General features: G+C 37.7%; 1 protein-coding gene across 1 annotated transcript; it reads left to right on the top strand.

The window, feature by feature from the left end:
• Positions 1-8,734: 8,734 nt before the first annotated feature.
• On the top strand, positions 8,735-22,085 carry LOC140172638 (lambda-crystallin-like). The gene is made up of 7 exons (XM_072195772.1): positions 8,735-8,775; positions 9,793-9,874; positions 10,439-10,591; positions 16,158-16,319; positions 19,844-20,038; positions 20,652-20,757; positions 21,812-22,085. The coding sequence occupies exons 1-7, from the start codon at positions 8,735-8,737 to the stop codon at positions 22,039-22,041; spliced, it is 969 nt and encodes a 322-aa protein (XP_072051873.1). The 3' UTR covers positions 22,042-22,085.
• Positions 22,086-23,123: the final 1,038 nt, after the last annotated feature.

The following is a 23,123-nucleotide window of genomic DNA, read 5'->3' as shown; positions in this document are numbered from 1 at the left end:
CAAAAAGATCGTAACTTTGAATTGATGAGATGGGCTTCAATTTTATTCAATATGTATATCCTGACCAACTGATCGTTCTACGGTTTCACGATTTAAATTACTATTCAATACAAGTATAATGGGTTGTAATACGCTATTTGTCATCTTCAAAAACACCCCTCCACCCAACCACCCACCCACCATACATGACAACCACACGCACCCACATGTCACCACGCACGCACGGCAGGGGCTATTGGGGGGGGGGGGGGGGAGACACTGCACGTTGGCAAATGGAATGTTTTAGTTACTTTTGCCTTGATGCTCAAGCAGGTTGCGCGTGGACACTTGCGTGTATTGTGGGGTGGAAGCTAGAGGAGTGTGTTCCCCCTTTCGATGATTTCCTGTGCTTCTCTCTAGTGCGCACGGGCCTTGTCTATATTTACGTTGGACATATTATTCATGACCCCCCCCCCTCCTTTTAATTTTAATGAAAATGACAGCCCGTCAAACCGCCGCTTCCGATACCGAGCTTCTTTTTTTTAGTTTGCGCCGACACTTGCTAATTTCGTTTCTTCAAGTTTTATTGTAACACATTAAGCTACATTAGTTGGGTTAAACTTTTCTTTGCTCTTGTTAAGATTATTCGGTTTATTCGATTTCTTCTTGTAGACTATCAAGTTATTCCCATTGTGCTTGTTTGTTCTGGTTCACGATGAATAATTATATTTCTATATTAAAACTACCTTACTAGCTATATTCTTATTTGAGTATAATAATGTTGTGTAATCAGCAGAGAGAATAAATTCTGGAACATCCTTGATGTATTTTATTATCATTTATATATGCCTATATAATATAAATAATATATAGGGGTCCAAGGATGTACACTTGTGGTACACCATAACTTGTATTTTAAAACTTTAACTTAAAAAACCGTAATAACCATTATAACATAATTATTTTCATTTACAATTTTTTATTTGGCGTAATATTATCGTAAGAACAAATTGTTGTTATTTCTATGAATATTATACACAATTGGTCACATGATTAAGAATATACAGTGTATTGTAAATAATGAACATAATAACCAAACGGCTAGTTAGACCACCATTCACGTTATTGTGTGAAAGTGCATACCATAAAAACTCGATAGTTGGCATATGTGCTTACTATCGAGCGCTTTTAAAACATGCAATTGTACCGAAGCCCGGCGCTTTACCAACTGAGCTAATGAGGTTGAGACACACATTTGCAGGTTAAATTGTTCGTATATAACTATGTGTATCGATGATTTGCTCAAAACCCTTTACACTTTTGTGGATGGGGCTCTTCATGTTTGCATGTTTTAAAAGCGCTCGATAGTAAGCACATATTCTAACTATCGAGTTTTTACAGTATATGACTCGATTTAGTTGTCATTTTTTGAACCAGCTACAACTGGATGAAAGTACACACCTGGTTCACTAATATAAAATTAACGTTATTATGTTAATCAGAAAAGAAATTGGTTGGAGTTATTTAGAAGGGTAGGTTTTCATTTAAAAATGTAAATGAAGTTAATTGACTTTTAACTATTTTTTACTGTAGCTCGGAAGTACAAATTTGGTTCACTAATGTCAAGTTAGCAGTATCATGTTTAAAAAAATGTATCTGCCTTTGCATGTTATGTTTCCATTATAGTTTCATGTTAAATTGTGCTAGTGTGCAATGCGTGGTTGCGCTGATCTATACTATACATTTAGCTACAGTCAGTTCTAGCAGTTGGTATACCTGCAGATAAAAAAAATGGCAACTAAATCAAAGGAAAAGATAAGTATTGTAGGAAGGTAAGCACATGGAATGTAAATGTCATCAGTTGCCACCCAATCGGTACACATTAATGACGTTTTAATCATATGACATGTATGACTGGACGTAATACCCGGACTGTAAGTTCGAAAGCTTTCGAAGTGTAGACCCCTAATGTACCTCGGCAGCAGTGGCGTAACTTTGGATCAGGGTGCCCGGGGGCGAAAGTAGATCGGGTGCCCCTATCCAAGGGTGTGCATGGTGCATATCTAATCAATTTTGATATTGAAAGCCATAGACCTACCAAATAAATTACAAATAATGTTTCAGATCAAATGTATTTCATATTTCAATGAACGTCATATTAAAAAAATGAAATGTTTTCATCTTCTCCAATGTCTTTACTTTTGAAGATTCGTCACTAGTTGTTGTGGCGCCCGGATACCACTAATTTGGTATAATTAAGCTGAATTTCGGTCTTTCAAATGACAACTTATGATGCAAATTTTGTGTTGAAGGGCACCCAAATAAAGAGTCATTCTATGCATGGTGGGTAAAGGTTTCCACTTCCACAAAGTATCATCGTGTGGAAAGGGTATCCAGGCCTGGGTGCCCCCATTAGCCCGGGTGTCCGCCCGGGGACGCCCCCAGCGCATAGGAGTTACGCCACTGGCATATGATGTATATCGTACTTATACACATGGTATAATAGGTAAATACACTATTTGTCATCTTCAAGAGCACCCCTCCAATCAACCATCCACCCCAGCATGATACATGACACCCACATGTACCCACACACCATATCGCACGGACCCGAGCTTGTCTCCGCCACAGAGTGGCCACCCGAATACCGGGCCCCGAACGAACAAACAGTACTCCCCTCCCCACACACATATAAAAAATACGAAACTGAAGTTGATCATCAGGTGAAAATGCTATACTTCCGATGAATACTAGTTAGGCCTACTAGTCCTATCCTTTCGACCAAGACAAACATTATTATCAATGTTCTTGTTGTAGTGGTCTTATTGGACGCAGTTGGGCCATGATATTTGCGAGTGCTGGATACAATGTCGTCATTTATGACGTCAAACAATCCCAGGTAAGGGAGCGATCGTTATTTATGGCAGGGGGGGGGGAATGGGTAAATTTAGGGGGGGAACACGAAAAATTTTTTGTGGTCTTGAGGTGGGAACCTGAAATTTTAGTTGAACCAGGAGGGGGATTGTTAAATTTTAAATGGAGAAAATTGGGAAAACAAGGGGAACGCGAAAATTTTGAGCGGACGCGAGGGGGAACGCGAAATTTTTTGTCGATATTTTTGCCAAAACACCCATTCCCCCCTGCCGTAAATAACGATCGGTCCCTAAATTAGACAAAAATAGCAATGTATATTAAACAAGTGCAGTCAATAACATTCTTGTTGTATCCTCATGATATGCATGTGGTGCATTATATTCAAAAGAGCTAGCGCACCCCAAAACTTCAATCTAAAACATAAATATTATCTAAAACTTTAATCTAAAATTAATATCTAAATCAAGATTAAAAATCAAATCCTGTAGATTCAAATTTCAATCCAAAATATTCAAGTCCATCGGGATTTGAAATGATTTACCACGGAGATATTATAAAAATCTCTCATTTATTAAATTTCGTTCCGATTTCTTAGCTCCAAATGAACAACTTTTGGGCAAAATTGCCGCAAAAAGTCTAAATTTTCGTAATTTTGAGTTTTTACTGGGACAACAGAGGGCAGGAGTTCTGACCGGCGCCGCCACTATTAGTATTACAGCAAAATAATGCCAGTAATTGGTGAACCACCAAGCAACAACTCAATTATGAATTTGTAAGATTACAAATGATCGAATAAAGAATTTCTAGCACTCGGGAAAGGCCTAACTTCATACCAAATCCAGAAACACCTAGTATCGTTTAAAAACGACAGTTTTCCTTCTACCAAAAACAAAGTTTATGTTTTTGATCCATCACACATAGAACGGCTCTTTTTAAGAGCCACCGAAAGTTCTAAAAAGTAAGTTTACTTTTATATAGGTTTGTGAAAGGGACAGCTTTTACCCTTCAAAAGTGATAAGTTTATCGCACAAGATATTACGGAAAGTATTCTCCGTAAAATGAACGGATCTTTTCAGAGCCACTAAAAGTTCAAAAAGAAAGTCGGTTGACCAGTGAGTCTTCTGAGGAGTAGAAATTATTTATAATTTTTACTTAATGCATAGGTCAGAAATAGACCTTAACAGTGCTACTGATGAGATCCCTTGAGGATCGAAACAGGCTTGTCTAGCTAACTGTATGCTTTTATCCAAGCCGGTCGGCATGGATATTTTATCTATAAGTAATAATTATTACTTATAATAAGAATAATTTATGATGTTTTTAAGTTTAAAAACATGCAGACCTATACATATATTTTAAAGTGATGATGTGTTTACGCACTAAGTATAGGTTTCTCTATTTTGGTAATGGCGTTCTAAATTTAAGATATTCAAAGTTCTGAATGTCGTAGTAATAAATGAAAACCGCAGCATAAAAGGTTTTTTATATATGAATGGTAAGCCTACCATTGTAAATGATGCTAAGATGTTAGCCGATTCTACGCAGATAAACGAGAAACGGCGAGAAAAACAGCATCGTCTCTGATTGGCCATGTTAGCGAGCTCCGCGATTAGCCAATCTAACCACCCAATCAGGCATCCCGGTTTACCGACCAATGAGAGTGCAGCAGATATATGATAAATAGCGATGTTTTCAGTAAGAAACGTCATTCTGTAGCGGGTCCTAGTCAGGACTCGTTATCAAATTCAGAGTCCAGTAGAGGACTCGCAGTCACCATCGTCATGCTTCTGTCACACTACACCGAATAGGTCTTCCGTACAAGAAACGGATGGTATTTTAGTAAATCCGTTGTTGTTCGTCAATGATCGTTTTATGTTCTTTTTATGTCCTGCTATCATCCGCCAAATGCGTTTCGTGTTAGGTGATGTTCGTTAAGTCCGTCGGCAAGTTTTGTGCATGCACAAAACTTGAAACGGAGTGTACCGAATACACATGTTCGGTATTTATCCGATGTGTGTTCGTATGGTGCTGCATATTGCCGGAGTTTGTTCGTTCTCCTTTCGTTCATGTTTGTTCTTTGTTCGTTGCACTCGGCCCGTGTTCGTTGCAAATACGTTCCTGTGAGGCCTTCACCACCGGATAGCATATTTTTGCATTCGGTGATGTACGTTGACCCAGACCGTGTTAGTGTCACACTACACCGGATCGGTCTTCCGTATAAAAACGGATGGTATTTTAGCAAATCCGTTAGTGTTCGTCAATGTTCGTTTTATGTTCTTCATATGTCCTGCTATTATCCGCCAAATGCGTTTCGTGTTAGGTGATGTTTGTTTAGTCCGTCGATTAATACGTTTCAAGTTTTGTGCATGCACAAAACTTGAAACGGAGTGTGCTGAATACACATGTTCGGAAGTTGTCCGATGTGTGTTCGTACTGTTCTGTATAATACCCTGGGTTTGTTCGTTATTCTTTCGTTTATATACCGCAGGTGTTTGCAAGGTTTCGCAGGCGCTTGTGCCGGATGTAGGCCTATGGCGAACATGTGCATCGATCATGGGGGGACTTTCTGAAGGGTGTGTGACGCAGTATCATATTGCCCCAGTACTTTAGTGACTGACAAGAAGAAAAAAGGGGGAAAGGAGAGAAAAAAGAAAAGAAAGTGAGAAAAATTGAAGAGAGAAGAGAAGAGAAAAAGTTAAATTGCACGTAATTTAGTACTGGACCATGCATGTAAGTAGTATTGAGGGAGGGGCACTTTCTGAAGGGTAGAGGACGCAATATCAAATTCCTACCAGTTTTAGTGATTGACAAGAAAGAAAAAGAAGAGAAAACATGGAAAAGGTTAAATTGTACGTTATTGAGTAGGCCCAGGATAGTATATAGTAAGCCTAAGTATAGGCCTGTGATTATTATAGGCAGTGCTTAAATGTGGTTCCTTGGTCCAAAAGCCTGTGAAAAAATACTGCCGGCCCGTCGATATGTAGGGCCCGTGACATTTTGTCACAAAAATCAGTATTAAGACAGACTTAGGTCTATAACTGACTTTAACATATCAATCCATGCATGTATTACCTGAAATTACGAGTCTGAAGTCTTATCTAAGTGATGTCAGTGGATCAGTGTAACATTTTAAATTTTGCAAATTCAGTTCGGGCCTTCTTTGTTTTTTGTTTAAGGCAATAATAGTGTAAAAATGATGCACCAAAAACAATTTTCCAAATTTTCCATTTTAAAAACTAAATTTCTACACAATAGGCCTAGGCCTAATAATGTAAATAGGCCCTACAGTGCCCATGCAAATGGTTTCAATTGCACCTTCATTTTGAAAAATGGACAAGTCTTCCTTTTTGCTTCTGCTATGGACATCCACGTGTTATTTTTAAAATAATTGTTTATATTATACAATAATCATAATGGTGAAAACTTTTCAATGGCTTCAATTAGGCTTTCGTTTCACCAATTTGCGGCTGTTTCAAACTAAAATAGTACCCAATAATAGTGCTAAAATTGTTCCAAAAAATGACAAATGGCTTCAATTGGGCCTTCATTGTCCAAAGGTTTCTCACGTCTATTGCCCCCGGACGCTGGTTGCCCTGATATATCAGATTTGTAGCCCTTTTGTACTTATTAGCCAATATTTGACCATTTTCGTCACGGTTTCCCCCCTTAAATGTTGTCTTTCCCCACTTTGTTCACCCTCTGAAAAAGTGCTTGCTACGTCACTGCCTCTAAGGGGTCAAAACCCTCTCAAACACCCTCTCCTCCCCACTTTTCTGATAGGGTGGACGTCCCTGTTGGTGCCACATGCCACGGATTCGCCGGTCATTTGTCGGACGTTGAACGATTGAATATAAAACGCCTGCAGGATTATTAGCGGCCACAACGCATAGAGAGACGAACGGGAATCGGACCCCCAAATCCGGACATTTGTAGGACGTTGACCCCCAAATCCGGTCATTTGTCGAACGTTGAACGATCGAATATAAGACGCCTGCAGGATTATTAGCGGCCACAACGCATAGAGAAACGAACGGGAATCGGACCCCCAAATCCGGTCATTTGTCGGACGTTGAACGATCGGATATAAGACGCCTGCAGGATTATTAGCGGCCACAACGCATAGAGAGACGAACGGGAATCGGACCCAAAATCCCACCGAATCTTCTGCCGGACTGGTGATTTTTCCACCGAATAAAATATTTTTGTATTCGGTGATGTACGTTGATCCAGTCCGTCGTAGTGTGACAGACCTATCAAGATTAAAATCTAGTCAGGTTTTCATCATTCGGTATCAAGTCCTAGTCTGGACTTGATATCAAACTCGAGTCCAAGAAAGGACTCACAGTCTTAATAATAAATAATTGCTTTCGTGCCTTACGGGGCCCTTCTATATTGGGCCTGCGGCCTTGGTGTTTTTTGAAACCAAGTCAGGTTTCATCATTCAGTATCGAGTCCAAGTCTGGACTTGATATCATACTCGAGTCCAAGAAAGGACTCTATAGTTTCTAAAAAAGAGACAGAAAAGGTTTTCGAACCGCAGAATGAACGGCTCTTTTCAGAGCCACCAAAACTTCACAAAAGACCGATATGATTGCTATAATCTTTTAATATTCATAGTTTTGAATGTTATAAATGATCTTTCAATATTCATAGTTTTGAATATTATAAACCTAAAAGTATGACTTTGGTTATGTATAGATATTTCTTTTTAGAAACCAAGATAAGGTTTCACTATATAGGCTGTTAGTATATAATTTAGAATTTCTCAGCAGAAGACTTTCTAATTTTTAAAGCACGGTTAAAGTTTTATAACAAGGTTATTACTGGAAGCAGGTACCCTCTGTGCCCTTCGCCTTTTTATAATAATGTTGTGTAATCAGCAGAGAGAATAAATTCTGGAACATCCTTGATGTATTTTATTATCATTTATATATGCCTATATAATATAAATAATATATAGGGGTCCAAGAATGTACACTTGTGGTACACCATAACTTGTATTTTAAAACTTTAACTTAAAAAACCGTAATAACCATTATAACATAATTATTTTCATTTGCAATTTTTTATTTGGCGTAATATTATCGTAAGAACAAATTGTTGTTATTTCTATGAATATTATACACAATTGGTCACATGATTAAGAATATACAGTGTATTGTAAATAATGAACATAATAACCAAACGGCTCGTTAGACCACCATTCACGTTATTGTGTGAAAGTGCATACCATAAAAACTCGATAGTTGGCATATGTGCTTACTATCGAGCGCTTTTAAAACATGCAATTGTACCGAAGCCCGGCGCTTTACCAACTGAGCTAATGAGGTTGAGGCACACATTTGTAGGTTAAATTGTTCGTATATAACTATGTGTATCGATGATTTGCTCAAAACCCTTTACACTTTTGTGGATGGGGCTCTTCATGTTTGCATGTTTTAAAAGCGCTCGATAGTAAGCACATATTCTAACTATCGAGTTTTTACAGTATATGACTCGATTTAGTTGTCATTTTTTGAACCAGCTACAACTGGATGAAAGTACACACCTGGTTCACTAATATAAAATTAACGATATTATGTTAATCAGAAAAGAAATTGGTTGGAGTTATTTAGAAGGGTAGGTTTTCATTTAAAATGTAAATGAAGTTAATTGACTTTTTAACTATTTTTTACTGTAGCTCGGAAGTACAAATTTGGTTCACTAATGTCAAGTTAGCAGTATCATGTTTTAAAAAATGTATCTGCCTTTGCATGTTATGTTTCCATTATAGTTTCATGTTAAATTGTGCTAGTGTGCAATGCGTGGTTGCGCTGATCTATACTTTACATTTAACTACAGTCAGTTCTAGCAGTTGGTATACCTGCAGATAATAAAAAAAATGGCAACTAAATCAAAGGAAAAGATAAGTATTGTAGGAAGGTAAGCACATGGAATGTAAATGTCATCAGTTGCCACCCAATCGGGACACATTAATGACGTTTTAATCATATGACATGTATGACTGGACGTAATACCCGGACTGAGTTCGAAATGTACCTCGGCAGCAGTGGCGTAACTTTGGATCAGGGTGCCCGGGGGCGAAAGTAGATCGGGTGCCCCTATCCAAGGGTGTGCATGGTGCATATCTAATCAATTTTGATATTGAAAGCCATAGACCTACCAAATAAATTACAAATAATGTTTCAGATCAAATGTATTTCATATTTCAATGAACGTCATATTAAAAAAAAATGAAATGTTTTCATCTTCTCCAATGTCTTTACTTTTGAAGATTCGTCACTAGTTGTTGTGGCTCCCGGATACCACTAATTTGGTATAATTAAGCTGAATTTCGGTCTTTCAAATGACAACTTATGATGCAATGCGCGCGAAAATTTTGTGTTGAAGGGGCACCCAAATAAAGAGTAATTCTATGCATGGTGGGTAAAGGTTTCCACTTCCACAAAGTATCATCGTGTGGAAAGGGTATCCAGGCCTGGGTGCCCCCATTAGCCCGGGTGCCCGCCCGGGGACGCCCCCAGCGCATAGGAGTTACGCCACTGGCATATGATGTATATCGTACTTATACACATGGTATAATAGGTAAATACACTATTTGTCATCTTCAAGAGCACCCCTCCAATCAACCATCCACCCCAGCATGATACATGACACCCACATGTACCCACACACCACATCGCATGGACCCGAGCTTGTCTCCGCCACAGAGTGGCCACCCGAATACCGGGCCCCGAACGAACAAACAGTACTCCCCTCCCCACACACATATAAAAAATACGAAACTGAAGTTGATCATCAGGTGAAAATGCTATACTTCCGATGAATACTAGTTAGGCCTACTAGTCCTATCCTTTCGACCAAGACAAAAAAGATTGTACCCATGTCCATCTTCAACTTTGTATAAAATTGACATTATTATCAATGTTCTTGTTGTAGTGGTCTTATTGGACGCAGTTGGGCCATGATATTTGCGAGTGCTGGATACAATGTCGTCATTTATGACGTCAAACAATCCCAGGTAAATTAGACAAAAATAGCAATGTATATTAAACAAGTGCAGTCAATAACATTCTTGTTGTATCCTCATGATATGCATGTGGTGCATTATATTCAAAAGAGCTAGCGCACCCCAAAACTTCAATCTAAAACATAAATATTATCTAAAACTTTAATCTAAAATTAATATCTAAATCAAGATTAAAAATCAAATCCTGTAGATTCAAATTTCAATCCAAAATATTAAAGTCCATCGGGATTTGAAATGATTTACCACGGAGATATTATAAAAATCTCTCATTTATTAAATTTCGTTCCGATTTCTTAGCTCCAAATGAACAACTTTTGGGCAAAATTGCCGCAAAAAGTCTAAATTTTCGTAATTTTGAGTTTTTACTGGGACAACAGAGGGCAGGAGTTCTGACCGACGCCGCCACTATTAGTATTACAGCAAAATAATGGCAGTAATGGTGAACCACCAAGCAACAACTCTCTAATTCGGCAATTTGCGTTATTATAGTACCAGTATATTACCCGGTATATTACCGTATAAAAAATACATAACATTTCTCGTATACTATAATAGATAAGCGAAGGACTGAAATTCATTGAAGAACAACTCAAGGACCTTCAATCTAAAGGTTTGCTAAAAGGGTCTCTATCTCCTGATGAACAAATGACCCTTATTAAAGGGAGCACCAATCTTGAGGAGACAGTGAGAGGAGCGAAATATATTCAGGTTGGTTGGAATTGCAGATACAATAACGTTAAGGGGGTACTACACCCCTAGCCAATTTTGTGCCTATTTTTGCGTTTTTCTCAAAAATTATAGCGCATTGGTGACAAGTAAGATATGTATATTTTAGGGGCAAGGACTACAACTACTGCACTGAAAATTCAGCAACTCAAGGCAAGTAGTTATTGATTTATTGATCAAATATTGGTTTTCCCTCATTTTTGACTGTAACTCCACAACTGTTGTCTGTGCTGAAATAAAATTTCCAGTGTAGCAGTTGTAGTCCTTGCCCCTATAATATACATATCTTACTTGTCACCAATGCTCTATAATTTTTGAGAAAAATGCAAAAATAGGCACAAAATTGGGCAGGGGTGTAGTACCCCCTTAAGGTGGTAGTGACGTGACGTATCCAAGGGGAGAAGAAGGCAGCTGCCCCTTCTGAGAAGACTTGCCCCCTGCTCCTCCTGTGGCATGCTGGCAGCCCTGATACCGTAAAACCCCGTCTAGAAGCATATATCAAAGAAACGCCCTCAATTAAGTTAGTTGCTTTTTGTATTTGGAGTTTGAGAAACTATAATTATACTGGCACCACCGTGTACTGGCAATAGGTGGCTATAATACATTCCATCTATGTATATTGTAACACAAATCAATTGTATTGACATAATAACGAATGTTTCATATATCAGGATCATATAGCTCAATTGATAGAGCGTCAGACTTTGGCAGTAAAGAGAGCACTGTCTGGGGACTGGTTCCGTTTTATGCTCGTTTTGATTAAACTTTTTGACATGTTCTTTTTATCTATCTTCAAATCTACCTTTCTTCTTTTAGGATTTCATTTTTTTTTTTTTACTTTTTTTTTAAATATATATATATATAGAAATTTTGTGGTTTTAAAGAAACAGGTAAAAGCATTTATTCCAAACAATATCGAAACCCACGGTTAGAGCAGCCATAGGCCTAGGTACATATTATTGGTAGTAGAAGGTACCTAAATTTGTGTTTTATGAACATTGACATTCTTTTGTGGCGAGTGACATGGTCTTTCAATTCGCGCCGAGTGTCCTTGACAGTCTTGACTATTCTTCAGTGGTCATGAAAGAATTCAAAAGATAACCTCTGCCCCAATAATCCCAAGATATTGTCTGAAACTGCTCCTCTCCATTCGTTAGAACTTAAACATTACTGGAAATAGAATGGCAATAGATGAAATAACGTAGATATGTTGCATACAATATTGTACGTACAATACTCGGAGTCTGTGGAGCGCTTAAGGAAACGCAGAATAATATTGAATGAAAGACTTGTGGTGACATTTAAAAAAAATATTGTTTTGTTGCCACAATTGCAGTCTTTTCAATAAAAAATTATTCTATGTTTGAATCTATTATCCCATCATAAATAGAATATATTCCAAAAATTTAATCATTTCATCTTACAAAGACAACTATTTAGCTCATTCAACTACAAAGGCCAACTTCTTTTGTACAGAGTTTGTGTGTGAAATTATTGATTGGCTCAAAACAAAAGATTTGAACCGGTGTCCTTCATGGCGCAGTACATTCCATTTAGTCAAATGATGTCATCAACCTATTGATCATAGTGCATTCGTTAATGATTGTGAGACGAACTGTCGCGGTAGTCTGATTGCAAAATTTTGCTGAATGCATTTGAGTAGTCCGCCATATTTACGGTGTGATTTACGTCATATGCACAACCTTTATTGACCGAAGTAGTGATGTTAAGGTGGGCGTACACGGGGCAATTTCCATTGCAAGGCCCATTACGTAGTGGGTGAGATTATGTGCTCACTGACCATGAAGCTGCGCAATTGATCAAAATACACGAAGCAATTTGTGGCCTTGCAATTCCATGAGCGTGGTCATAGATTTGGGGATATACTCAAAACATATTTAGTGGTTAATGATTTTCATAATCATATCACCTGTGTATATATATACAACTTATCCTAAAGAAGAGGCGGAGAAGGAGAACAAAAATAAAATATGAATGAATTATGGGACAGATGGGATAACATGTTCTTGTTCCCTAAGCAACGTAGGCCTATATATTCAAAGTATTGAAAACTTTATGCACTCGCCACTCACTCCTATTTCCTCCGATATGTTGTTTAAAGCGATAGTTCTTTTTTTCTTATCACGGTAAGCTGCGTGCCCCACGTTCCAAAGAACTTCGTGTTCCTCGTACAAGTCAAGGAATTTTCGTGCCATAGGTATTACTTTGGCCATGATGTTTTATTTGACAGCAACAACCCAGTGGTAACAACAGCATAGGCCTACAATGTAGCCTACAATGTAGCATACGATGTACACACATTACAATGTCGGTGAATCAAATCAAGTTGGTCCCTATATTTCCCAAATGAATGCAGCGACCAGCTGGTGTTCACTCAGCTGATTGGCTGAAGGAGGTTAGATTGCATGCAACAACCTTGAAAGTAGAGCATGTCTCTACCTTTTTGCCTGTTGCTCAGGGGATTAATTTGCCTGATGCTTGGGGGATTAATTCCTTGCAAATCCAAAATACACGGAGCAATCTTTTTCCAAGGTCTGTGCAACAGGCAATTGCTTGGAAAATTGCCTCGTGTATGCCGGCCTTTACACTAACAGGATTAATTACTATAACAAAAACTTGAACCCATACTCCTATGCACAGTCAGTTTATCCCTTAAGGTGGGCGTACACGAGGCAATTTCCATTGCAAGGCCCATTACTTAGTTGGTGAGATTATCTGCTCACTGACCATGAAGCTGTGCAATTGATCAAAATAGTCGAAGCAATGTTCGGCCTTGCAATTCCTTGAGCGTGGCCATAGGTTTGGGATATACTCAAAACATAAGTAGTGGTTAATGATTTTCGTAATAATATCCGAATGGCTCATGTGTTGTCCTGAAAGCAAAAGATTGCCATCCTCTCCTGTATATCTATACAATTTTCCATAAAGAAAAGGCTAAGGAAAACTAAGATCAAAAAGGCTAAACACCACCACCAACAAAAACATAGGCCTACAAGTGTATAATGTAGCATGTGCACACATTATCATGTTGTGGATGGTGAATCAAGCTGGTCCCCACGCATTCCCAAATGAATGCAGTGACCAGTCGTGTTCACTCAGCTGATTGGCTGGAGGAGGTTAGATTGCATGCAACAACCTTGAAAGTAGAGCATGTCTCTACTGTTTTGCCTGTTGCTCGGGGGATTAATTTGCCTGATGCTTGGGGGATTAATTCCTTGCAAATCCAAAATACACGGAGCAATCTTTTTCCAAGGTCTGTGCAACAGGCAATTGCTTGGAAAATTGCTTCGTGTATGTCGACCTTTACATAATCTATGTCTTGAATACGCTGGCGAAGTTATGCAATAATCGGATTTACCCCATTCAAATACATGTAGCTAATTTTAACTGTCAGTAAAGAGATTGTGCATATGACGTATCATACAGTGAATATGGCGGACTACTCAAATGCATTCAACAAAAGCATGATTGCAATATACCGCGACAGTTCTTCTCACAAACATAACAAATGCACTGCGATCAAATAGGTTGATGACAGCAATTGATTGAATGGACTGCACTGCGACTGCACTACGCGTGAAGGACACCGGTTCAAATCCTTTGTTTGGAGTCAATCGATAAAAGCATGCATGCCTCTATATAAATTACAGATTATTACAGATTATATGCGGTTTTCGGCTAAACCACTAGCAGGCTATGTTAGCACATCTATGACAATGACAAAAGTACAAAATCTGAATTTTGATGATTTTTACGATCGTCCGGATGAGCAAATCACCGAATGGGCCTTTAATTCACTCCTCTCCCTGGTAATATGAATCAAAGAAAAAGAAAGAAAAAAGAAAGAAGAAAAAAACAAGAAAAAAAGACAAAGAAAACAAAGAAAAGAAACAATAGAAGAAAAACAATAATAGAAAAAAATTAAACAAATATGAAAAGAGAGAACACGAAAAGAGTCTTAATAGAAGAATGTAAGAAAATATAAATACAACACCAAAATATAAATGAAAAGTTCGAAATATATTTGGTTTATAAAATTCATGTGACCGTGATGAGGCTCGAACTCACCATCTTTCGATCTATAGTCTAAAGCGCTCATGTACCAAAGTCCTATGCCTTACCAAGTGAGCTATGCTCGTGAGTTACGAAATAAAGATAAAATAATACATCATTGTATACCTGCTTGTGTCGGTAATTGATTTGCTCAAATTCCATAATGATATGATATTGTGGAGGGCGCTAGCGTGAAATTCGCTACTATATGCTTGTAGACGGGTTGGTACGGTATTTATTAAGATTATGGGCCTTTTATGTACTTTCAGCTAATTTTTGACCATTTACTCAAAATATATGCCTTGCCCCCAGAAAAGGTGGCAAAAATTAGCTATTAGGATTGTCACATTGTATAGTCCTTTCAGGTTTGAGATTTGTTTTTGGCATTTTTTTTAATCAAAAACAATTGTTTTCAGTGGCCAGTACTTCGTCAACAAACCTTCGCTTTCATTATCAATTGGACCAATCAGCAACATTGTTAGAATAATTTCACCACGCAAAAAAAATAGGATGAATTATTTGCAAAGCTCCATTCTGATTGGTGATTAAAATGAAGATATCATGTAATTGACCAATCACAGGCAATGTTAGATCGGCAGGTAGTGCTCAGAGGGTTTACAGAATCTTGTCAAAATGAAATGGGTAATCTTGTTTGAAGAGTTTCTTGTTAAAATAAGACGGAAATTATTCATTTTGATAAGATTGTCGGTTCAAAGTGCATACCTAATCAAAATGAACAGTATATCTCAGCAAAACGAATAGTTATGGTATCAAAAATTTAATTAGTAGGGATTCTATTAAAAAAAATTAATAGTACGAAAATAGAATGTAATTTTGTATTCGACATCGAATAAAAAGCACGATTTGACTAGCCTGGAGTGTGCACTTTTAATCTCCCACATGTTTTATGGGAAGTGTTTTGCGCACTTTCCGCACACATAGGGAGCACATTATTTCGACAATTAACTTCTAATGTTCTATTCTATATTGTTGGGCAATTGTTTCTTGTGCCCGTATTATATCCAAAGTTGTATAATTCTGTGTTTTTGATTGCAAAGATGGGAGATTTTTTTTATTGCTGACGCAAATTCGGAATCCTTCGCAAGGGTGTAGAATTCGGCGAAAGTTTGACAGTAGATTTTCCATTTTTGGACAGTAACAGGTATTTGATCCTTGGTTTTGTTTCAACCTAGTGTTTTATCACGAAATATATATTAAACACGAAATTTGACTTCCAAACCTGTTCTCAAAGGTTACTTTCGCTGAAGATATCTATGGGACGTATCTCAGTCCCAATGGGGTGAGTCATTGACATAGGACTGAGAACTGAGTCTAAATCAGGTCTTAGTAAAAAGGAAAATTCGGTTCACTGACTTCGACCATAAAGCCGAAATTTAATCGAAACAGCGCACACTCGAAGTTTCTATACAGTATACGTTTTCTATATGTTTGGTTGATTTTTACCCCTTTTTAGGAATGCGTTCCAGAAGTTTGTGAAGTAAAGAACAAAGTGTTTCTTGAGATGGAACAGTTTGCTGACGACCAGACTATACTTGCTAGTTCTTGTTCTGGTATACAGCCATCTAAATTCACAGAAGATGTTAAAAGGCGACATCAGTGTGTAGTATGCCACCCTGTAAGTATATAATACAATATAGACACGAAATATACAATATAGACATATGTGCAAAACATGTCAAAATAAATAGATCTTTATTGACCATATAGGCTAGTAAACAATTATACATAATGTAAACCACTAGAATGATCATGATTACTTCAGGATGAGGTGGTGGCGCTATTACAGTAACCAACTACACAGATGAATGATTCTGATTGGTTTGTGTTGAGGCAATGAGCTATATTTAGAAATGATATAATATGCTGAAATATGCTATAATTAGTGAATTATTATAATATGATATATATATAAACACAGCCAAAAAAGAAAGTCTCCTGTAGTTCCATCCCCATTTAATCAGAGTCTGATGAGTTTATGGCAAAATAATTTATATAATAGTTTTCTATACACTTTCCTTCAAATGTTGATACCAAATTTGATATCAAAAGTTTAATCATCGTGAGCATAGAAACCGTTGTTTGGAAATTCGCGCAATTTTAAAAATGACATGTTAGCAGCCTGGACAACCGATTCTTTAGAAATGCTTAGTCGCGCTGAAAGTCGATCGATACATGTTAAAATCAGCACAATTCAGAGATACACCTTTTTGCTATGAAATTAATTTTCTCGGTCAAATATAAAGCAATATTTTTTTTTGTTTTTTAATGTCAGTTAAAAACTTGGTGCTTGGATATACATTTTTTTACAAATCCTGGTGTTAAAATTAAGCATCAAATTGTGTCTTTTAGTGTGATATTTTTGATTTTTATAGGCCTTCAGTTCGCACGCGAGCTTTTTACGGAATTCATTTTTAGCGTCTCAAACTAATATAGTTTGCTAAAGAAAGATATTTCCCACCTCTGTAAAGCACATCGTGTGGGTCTATATATTATAGTCTTGTCAGAATTTTCGTTTTTCTTTTACCCTTTTTCCCTTCATACTCCGAAAATGTATAACTCAGTGCTTTTATCTCGAGAGCAACCAACAGAAATAGTCGATATTTCCTTTGTTGTTTATCCAGGTCAATTTTCCATTGAAAGCGAATTGCCCGACCAGCGATTTGGTAGCCCAAATCCCCAATTGAGTGTTCTGGTTAAACATGAGCAGTAGGAGCGCTATAGGCCTGGGAATTTCTTTGCTATATTGAAGTTCTAGCAACACTGTAGCCATGCCGGTATTCCTATTAAACCCAGGGATATCGATCCACAATGCTAGTATTAGCCTTAGATTTCACTCGTTGATTTTGAAAAATGGTCAGCCTGCAGTTAAAATAGTGAAATGAAAACGCAAATTCTGACAAAACTATGATATATCGCTCACGGTGATGTGCGTTAGAAAGTTGGGAAAAATCCTTCATTAGCGAACTATCTTACTTTGAAAAGCTAAAAGGTTGATCCAAAAAAGGCTCGCGGACAGAGTTTAAGCCTATCAAAATCGAAAATCTTACACTAAATGACTAAATTTCACGCCTAAGTTTAACACTAGAATTTGAAAAAAAAAAATACAGTATCAAGCACTACAATTTTTCCTGACATTTACTGAAAAAATGAAAATGATTGCTTTTCATTTGGCCGTGAAAATTAATTTTACATCGAAAAGGTGTAACTAAAAATTTAGCTCATTTCAACACCAAATTCGATCGTTTGTATTGCCTCATTAAATGACTGAGTGAGCCTTGCCAAACAAAAGAATCGGTTGTGCAGGCTGCTAACTGCATAGGGAATTGTATCACGTAGCAGAGCTAGCGTGAGTACCAAGAATTACGTCGCCTGAATAGGCCGGCAGGTTAAAGGTTTACCCATGCATGTCAAAATGCAAATCAAATAACCCGCTCTTTCAATTGTGCGCAGGCAAGTGTGCAATGATTCATGATATGTACGGGTTGCTTCAGGCCACATAATAAGCTGATACCATGCATTGGATTTTGCGTGGTCAATTCGTAATTTGTCATTTTTTAAATTGCACGAATTTCGAAACAACGGCTCCTATGCTCATGATGATTAAATTTTTTATATCAAATTTGGTATCAACGTTTGAGGGAAAGTGTATAGAAAACTATTATATAAATTATTTTGCCATAAACTCATCAGACTCTGATTAAATGGGGATGGAACTAATGGAGACTTTCTTTTTTGGCTGTGTTTATATATTAATCATAAGGCCTGGAGAGTAATTAAACAAGAGGCAGCAGATTGGAGTTGTAGCCTAACACTTAACAGGATTTATGTTAGCCAGTAGTGGTACAAAAGTTACCATAAATTGTGTGAAGTCTTCAAACTTCGATTCGCGGGTCTTGTGTGTTAGTGAGAAGAAATAGTGCTTGATTGCCTTGTCGATTCAAGGACTGAAGTGACAGACTGAATTATTTCCATCAACGAACTGTGGTATTTTGCTGGACTAACACTGTGTGTTATCTGACTGTCAAGTGGAGATTGATCAAGTGAGGAACTTAAGGTCAACATTTGAAAAACACTAGCATAGCAGCTAGGATAGTGACGTCAGGACTTGTACTAAGACGGTGGTAGACCAGGAGTTTCCGTTGAGTAGACAGGATCTTAGACATTAATTGCTAATTTTTATGGTTTTTTAATGCCAATATTTTAAGGGATAGCGCCATCAGTGTTCAACTTTGCTTTAAATGAATCGTTCTATGCCATCAAACAACCGTGACTTGTATGAAACGAAATTGGAATAATCGAGAAATTTGAGATTTAAAACGAATGGAATTTTATGCGATTTGAAAAGTTGCAAATTATGCGATTTGGAAAAGTTTGGCTACAAAACGATTCTCTTATAAAACATGCAGAGTTTCCAACTCGATACACCGGAGTCTTTAATTACACTACACGGTTGAATGCATAGCATCACAAGAGCGGTGTGAGCTTCTTGCTGGTGACCAGTGGAAATAGGCATCTGTGATTGGTTTTTGTCAAAACCTCAAGTGTTCCCTTCATCCAATCAGAATTTTTATATCGAACGAAAGCTAACATTTCCTCTAAAAACACTTTGTTTCATTGCGTCAACAGATAACGCATTCAATGTTTATAGCAAGGTGAATGTGGTAAATCTGTTGAAAACGACCTGCTCAAGCACAATTTTGACCAATATGTAGGTTTTAAAAATCAAAACTTCGTGTGTCAAATTTTATGTCATTAAATGAAAGAGCACACTTATATTGTCCCTATACTAGCTTCATTTCAATGAGCAATGGCCAATTCTATTTAAATTGTGCAAAAAGTTACTATTTTCGCCTGTTTGAAGTTGTCATACGGTTGTAAATTCAATGAACTATGACTTTGCTAAAGACCGCTTATAAATTGATTAAATGAGATCAAAGTTACGGACCCTCAAAGTAGTGGGGTCTTTCTTTTTTGGATGACTGTGATTACATATACAATGAAGCTATTTCTTAATTTTGATTGATGCATTTTTTGGAGGGTGGGTCTGCTGCTGTATTGAAAACAACGAATCTTCAGCATAACCAACCAAACGTTCATAAAATAAACGGAAATTACTCTTTATTTTTGAATGAAATACAGATCAACCCACCATATCACGCCCCTCTAGTGGAAGTGGTTCCATCACCATGGACCGATCCTGATGTGATCAAACGTACAAGGGCGTTACTTGAAGAGGTTGGTCAAGTACCTGTAACAGTGAACAAGGAACCACGAGGGTATGCATTAAACCGTGTGCAATATGCTTTTGTTGCAGAATGCTGGAGATTAGTTAATGTAAGTCAATAAGGCCATGTATACAAATTATTTATACTAATAAACTGCTTTATTTGTTTAACAATTTGTAATTAAGAATAATGTAAAGTGTACGCACAATCATCTCAAGTTCCGATAATATGGTATACTTGAGAAAGAGCATCATTATGTGCTGTTAACCGTGGTATCATTATCGTAATTCCATGGTGTTGGAAGTGATTATCTGTCATATACCACAGGAAGCTACGGTATAATATGAAAAATTGAACAAGGAACTTCGACAATGCGGTCTGTAGGATCAAGTATTATGATCTATTTTATGTTAAAGAACGCTTAATGGGGGCTAAACATAGAGGATTGTCACAGGGCCGTAGCAAGGTTGAAAAATGTGGGGCGGCCATCACAAATGTGGGGCGGCCAAATTACAAATATATACCCAAATTGAAATTGAGATATAAAGAAAAACATAACAAATTTCTCAAAAAGTGGGGCGGCCATGGCATCCCCGGCCGCCCCGCTTGCTACGGCCCTGGATTGTCAGCACTATAAGCTGAATGGCTATAATATACGAGGACCAGGAATAATAAGTCTTAATCTAATTAATATAAATAAAACATTCATTTGTTCTCTATAGGATGGTGTGATAACAGTTGAAGACATGGATCGAGTAATGTGGGCTGGATTAGGACCTCGCTATGCATTTATTGGACCATTTGAAGTCATGCATCTCAACGCAGACGGTAAAGTATTTGAAGTAGTTTTTCTTTATTAATCATCAGCACATACGCTCCTTCCTTTTTGCTGCCCTATGCTTCCCCCAATATAATCGCATTGACATCTTACTATCTACTGAAGACAGCATTTTAGACCGAATCTTTGCAATCTACTGAAGAAAATTATGTAAGACCCTTTGCTAACTAATACAGAGAGCAACATATACATTTTGCTATGATCTACTAAAAATAGCGTTACAAAAACAAAATTCGATACACATAAGATAGTATTGGGCTATTGGCCAGGCCAAACATACTGCGATTTACTGAAAGATAGCAAAGTACATGTATTTTGCTATATACTCAGGATAGCCGTAACAGACCCATTGCTACATGCATCTATTAAAGATTGAAATCTGACTCTACCACTAACCTAACCCTATCTCTTACACTAAGCATAATGCTACATTGCTAACCATAACCTTAACCTTAACTCTTAACACTAGTCCTAATCTAAAATGCCCTATCAAAGCCATAATGTGTGATTTGCTTCACAGCGACGTCCTCAATTTTACTCAGGATTTCTACTTTTGCATAATTGTAATGCCCAGTGGTGTACTAAAATACCATGTGAAAGTCTAAGCTTGGAGTGCTTTAATAACAGTAAAATTTAACTTTTTATTAAAACCGGGTCGACCCGGTTTTATTCAGAGTTCATCGATCGAATGCTTGCTAACATCTCCCGTGGATGTCAGCTTATGTGTAAACACGTCGAGCGTGATGCTCCGTGTAGTATTACATGTTATGATCGGCGAGCGTAGTACACGCATTGTAGGCGTTGGAATGAAATCGCAATTTTCTTCGTAATACCTCATTTGTTTGGCTCAAAATTAAAAGGGGATGTGATCAGTGAAAACAAATATTTAAATAGGAATCTATTCTTTATGCAAATCACACATTATTGCTTTAAACCTTATACCCTTCGGACGAATAGGCTGTTCTCTAAATAACAGCAAAACTCAAACCACACAACCGTAAATCTTATAATATTTCACTATTTGTTATCCTTACTCCGTATCAGGTTTGGGCAGTTACTTGGAGAGGTACGGGCAACTGATGCAAGATACAGTGGATTCCGCGGGTCCACCGCCAACTTTCTCAGGACCAGAAGCTACCAAAATAGTCGAAGAGCTTAACCACTTGATACCATTGGATAAACTTGAGGAAAGACGAAAGAGACGGGATGAGAGAATGTCGGCTGTGGCCAAGTTGAAGAGAGAAATGGACGCCGAGGATGCCGAAAAGCAGTAAAATATCTAACGGGCCATCCAGCCAAAATTACGATGTAATGTGGTTGCCCCTGGTCGTCGTGCTTTTGCCTAACTGATTACCGAGTAGCCAAATCCGGCAATCTATAGTTACTTGACCTCGAACCTTATGACCTTGTAATTTTAGTCACATAGTGCTGATGATTTCCACACAGTTTCACCGACACCCCCCCTTGGCTACGCCACTGTCTATAACTTATAATAAGTCACTGGTAAGCAGTATTTCAAAAAAGAACGTAACTTTGAATTGATGAGATGGGCTTCAATTTTATTCAATATGTATATCCTGACCAACTGATCGTTCTACGGTTTCACGATTTAAATTACTATTCAATACAAGTATAATGGGTTGATACGCTATTTGTCATCTTCAAAACACCCCTCCACCCAACCACCCACCCACCATACATGATAACCACACGCACCCACATGTCACCACGCACGCACGGCAGGGGCTATTGGGGGGGGGGGGAGACACTGCACGTTGGCAAATGGAATGTTTTAGTTACTTTTGCCTTGATGCCCAAGCAGGCTGCGCGTGGACACTTGCGTGTATTGTGTGGTGGAAGCTAGAGGAGTGTGTTCCCCCTTTCGATGATTTCCTGTGCTTCTCTCCAGTGCGCACGGGCCTTGTCTATATTTACGTTGGACATATTATTCATGACCCCCCCTCCTTTAAATTTTAATGAAAATGACAGCCCGTCAAACCACCGCTTCCGATACCGAGCTTCTTTTTTTAAGTTTGCGCCGACACTTGCTAATTTCGTTTCTTCAAGTTTTATTGTAACACATTAAGCTACATTAGTTGGGTTAAACTTTCCTTTGCTCTTGTTAAGATTATTCGGTTTATTCGGTTTCTTCTTGTAGACTATCAAGTTATTCCCATTGTGACGTGCTTGTTTGTTCTGGTTCAAGATGAATAATTATATTTCTATATTAAAACTACCTTACTAGCTACCCAGCAAACACAAAAACTTTTTTTAAAACGTTTTAAATAAGTTATATTTTGGCTTTTGGTTTAGGTAAAAACGTTTTTAAGGGGTACTACACCCTGCCCAATTAGTA

The sequence above is a fragment of the Amphiura filiformis genome, chromosome 16, assembly GCF_039555335.1.
Source record: "Amphiura filiformis chromosome 16, Afil_fr2py, whole genome shotgun sequence".
Lineage (NCBI taxonomy): Eukaryota > Metazoa > Echinodermata > Ophiuroidea > Amphilepidida > Amphiuridae > Amphiura > Amphiura filiformis.
This window is presented reverse-complemented; position numbering and strand designations above follow the sequence as displayed.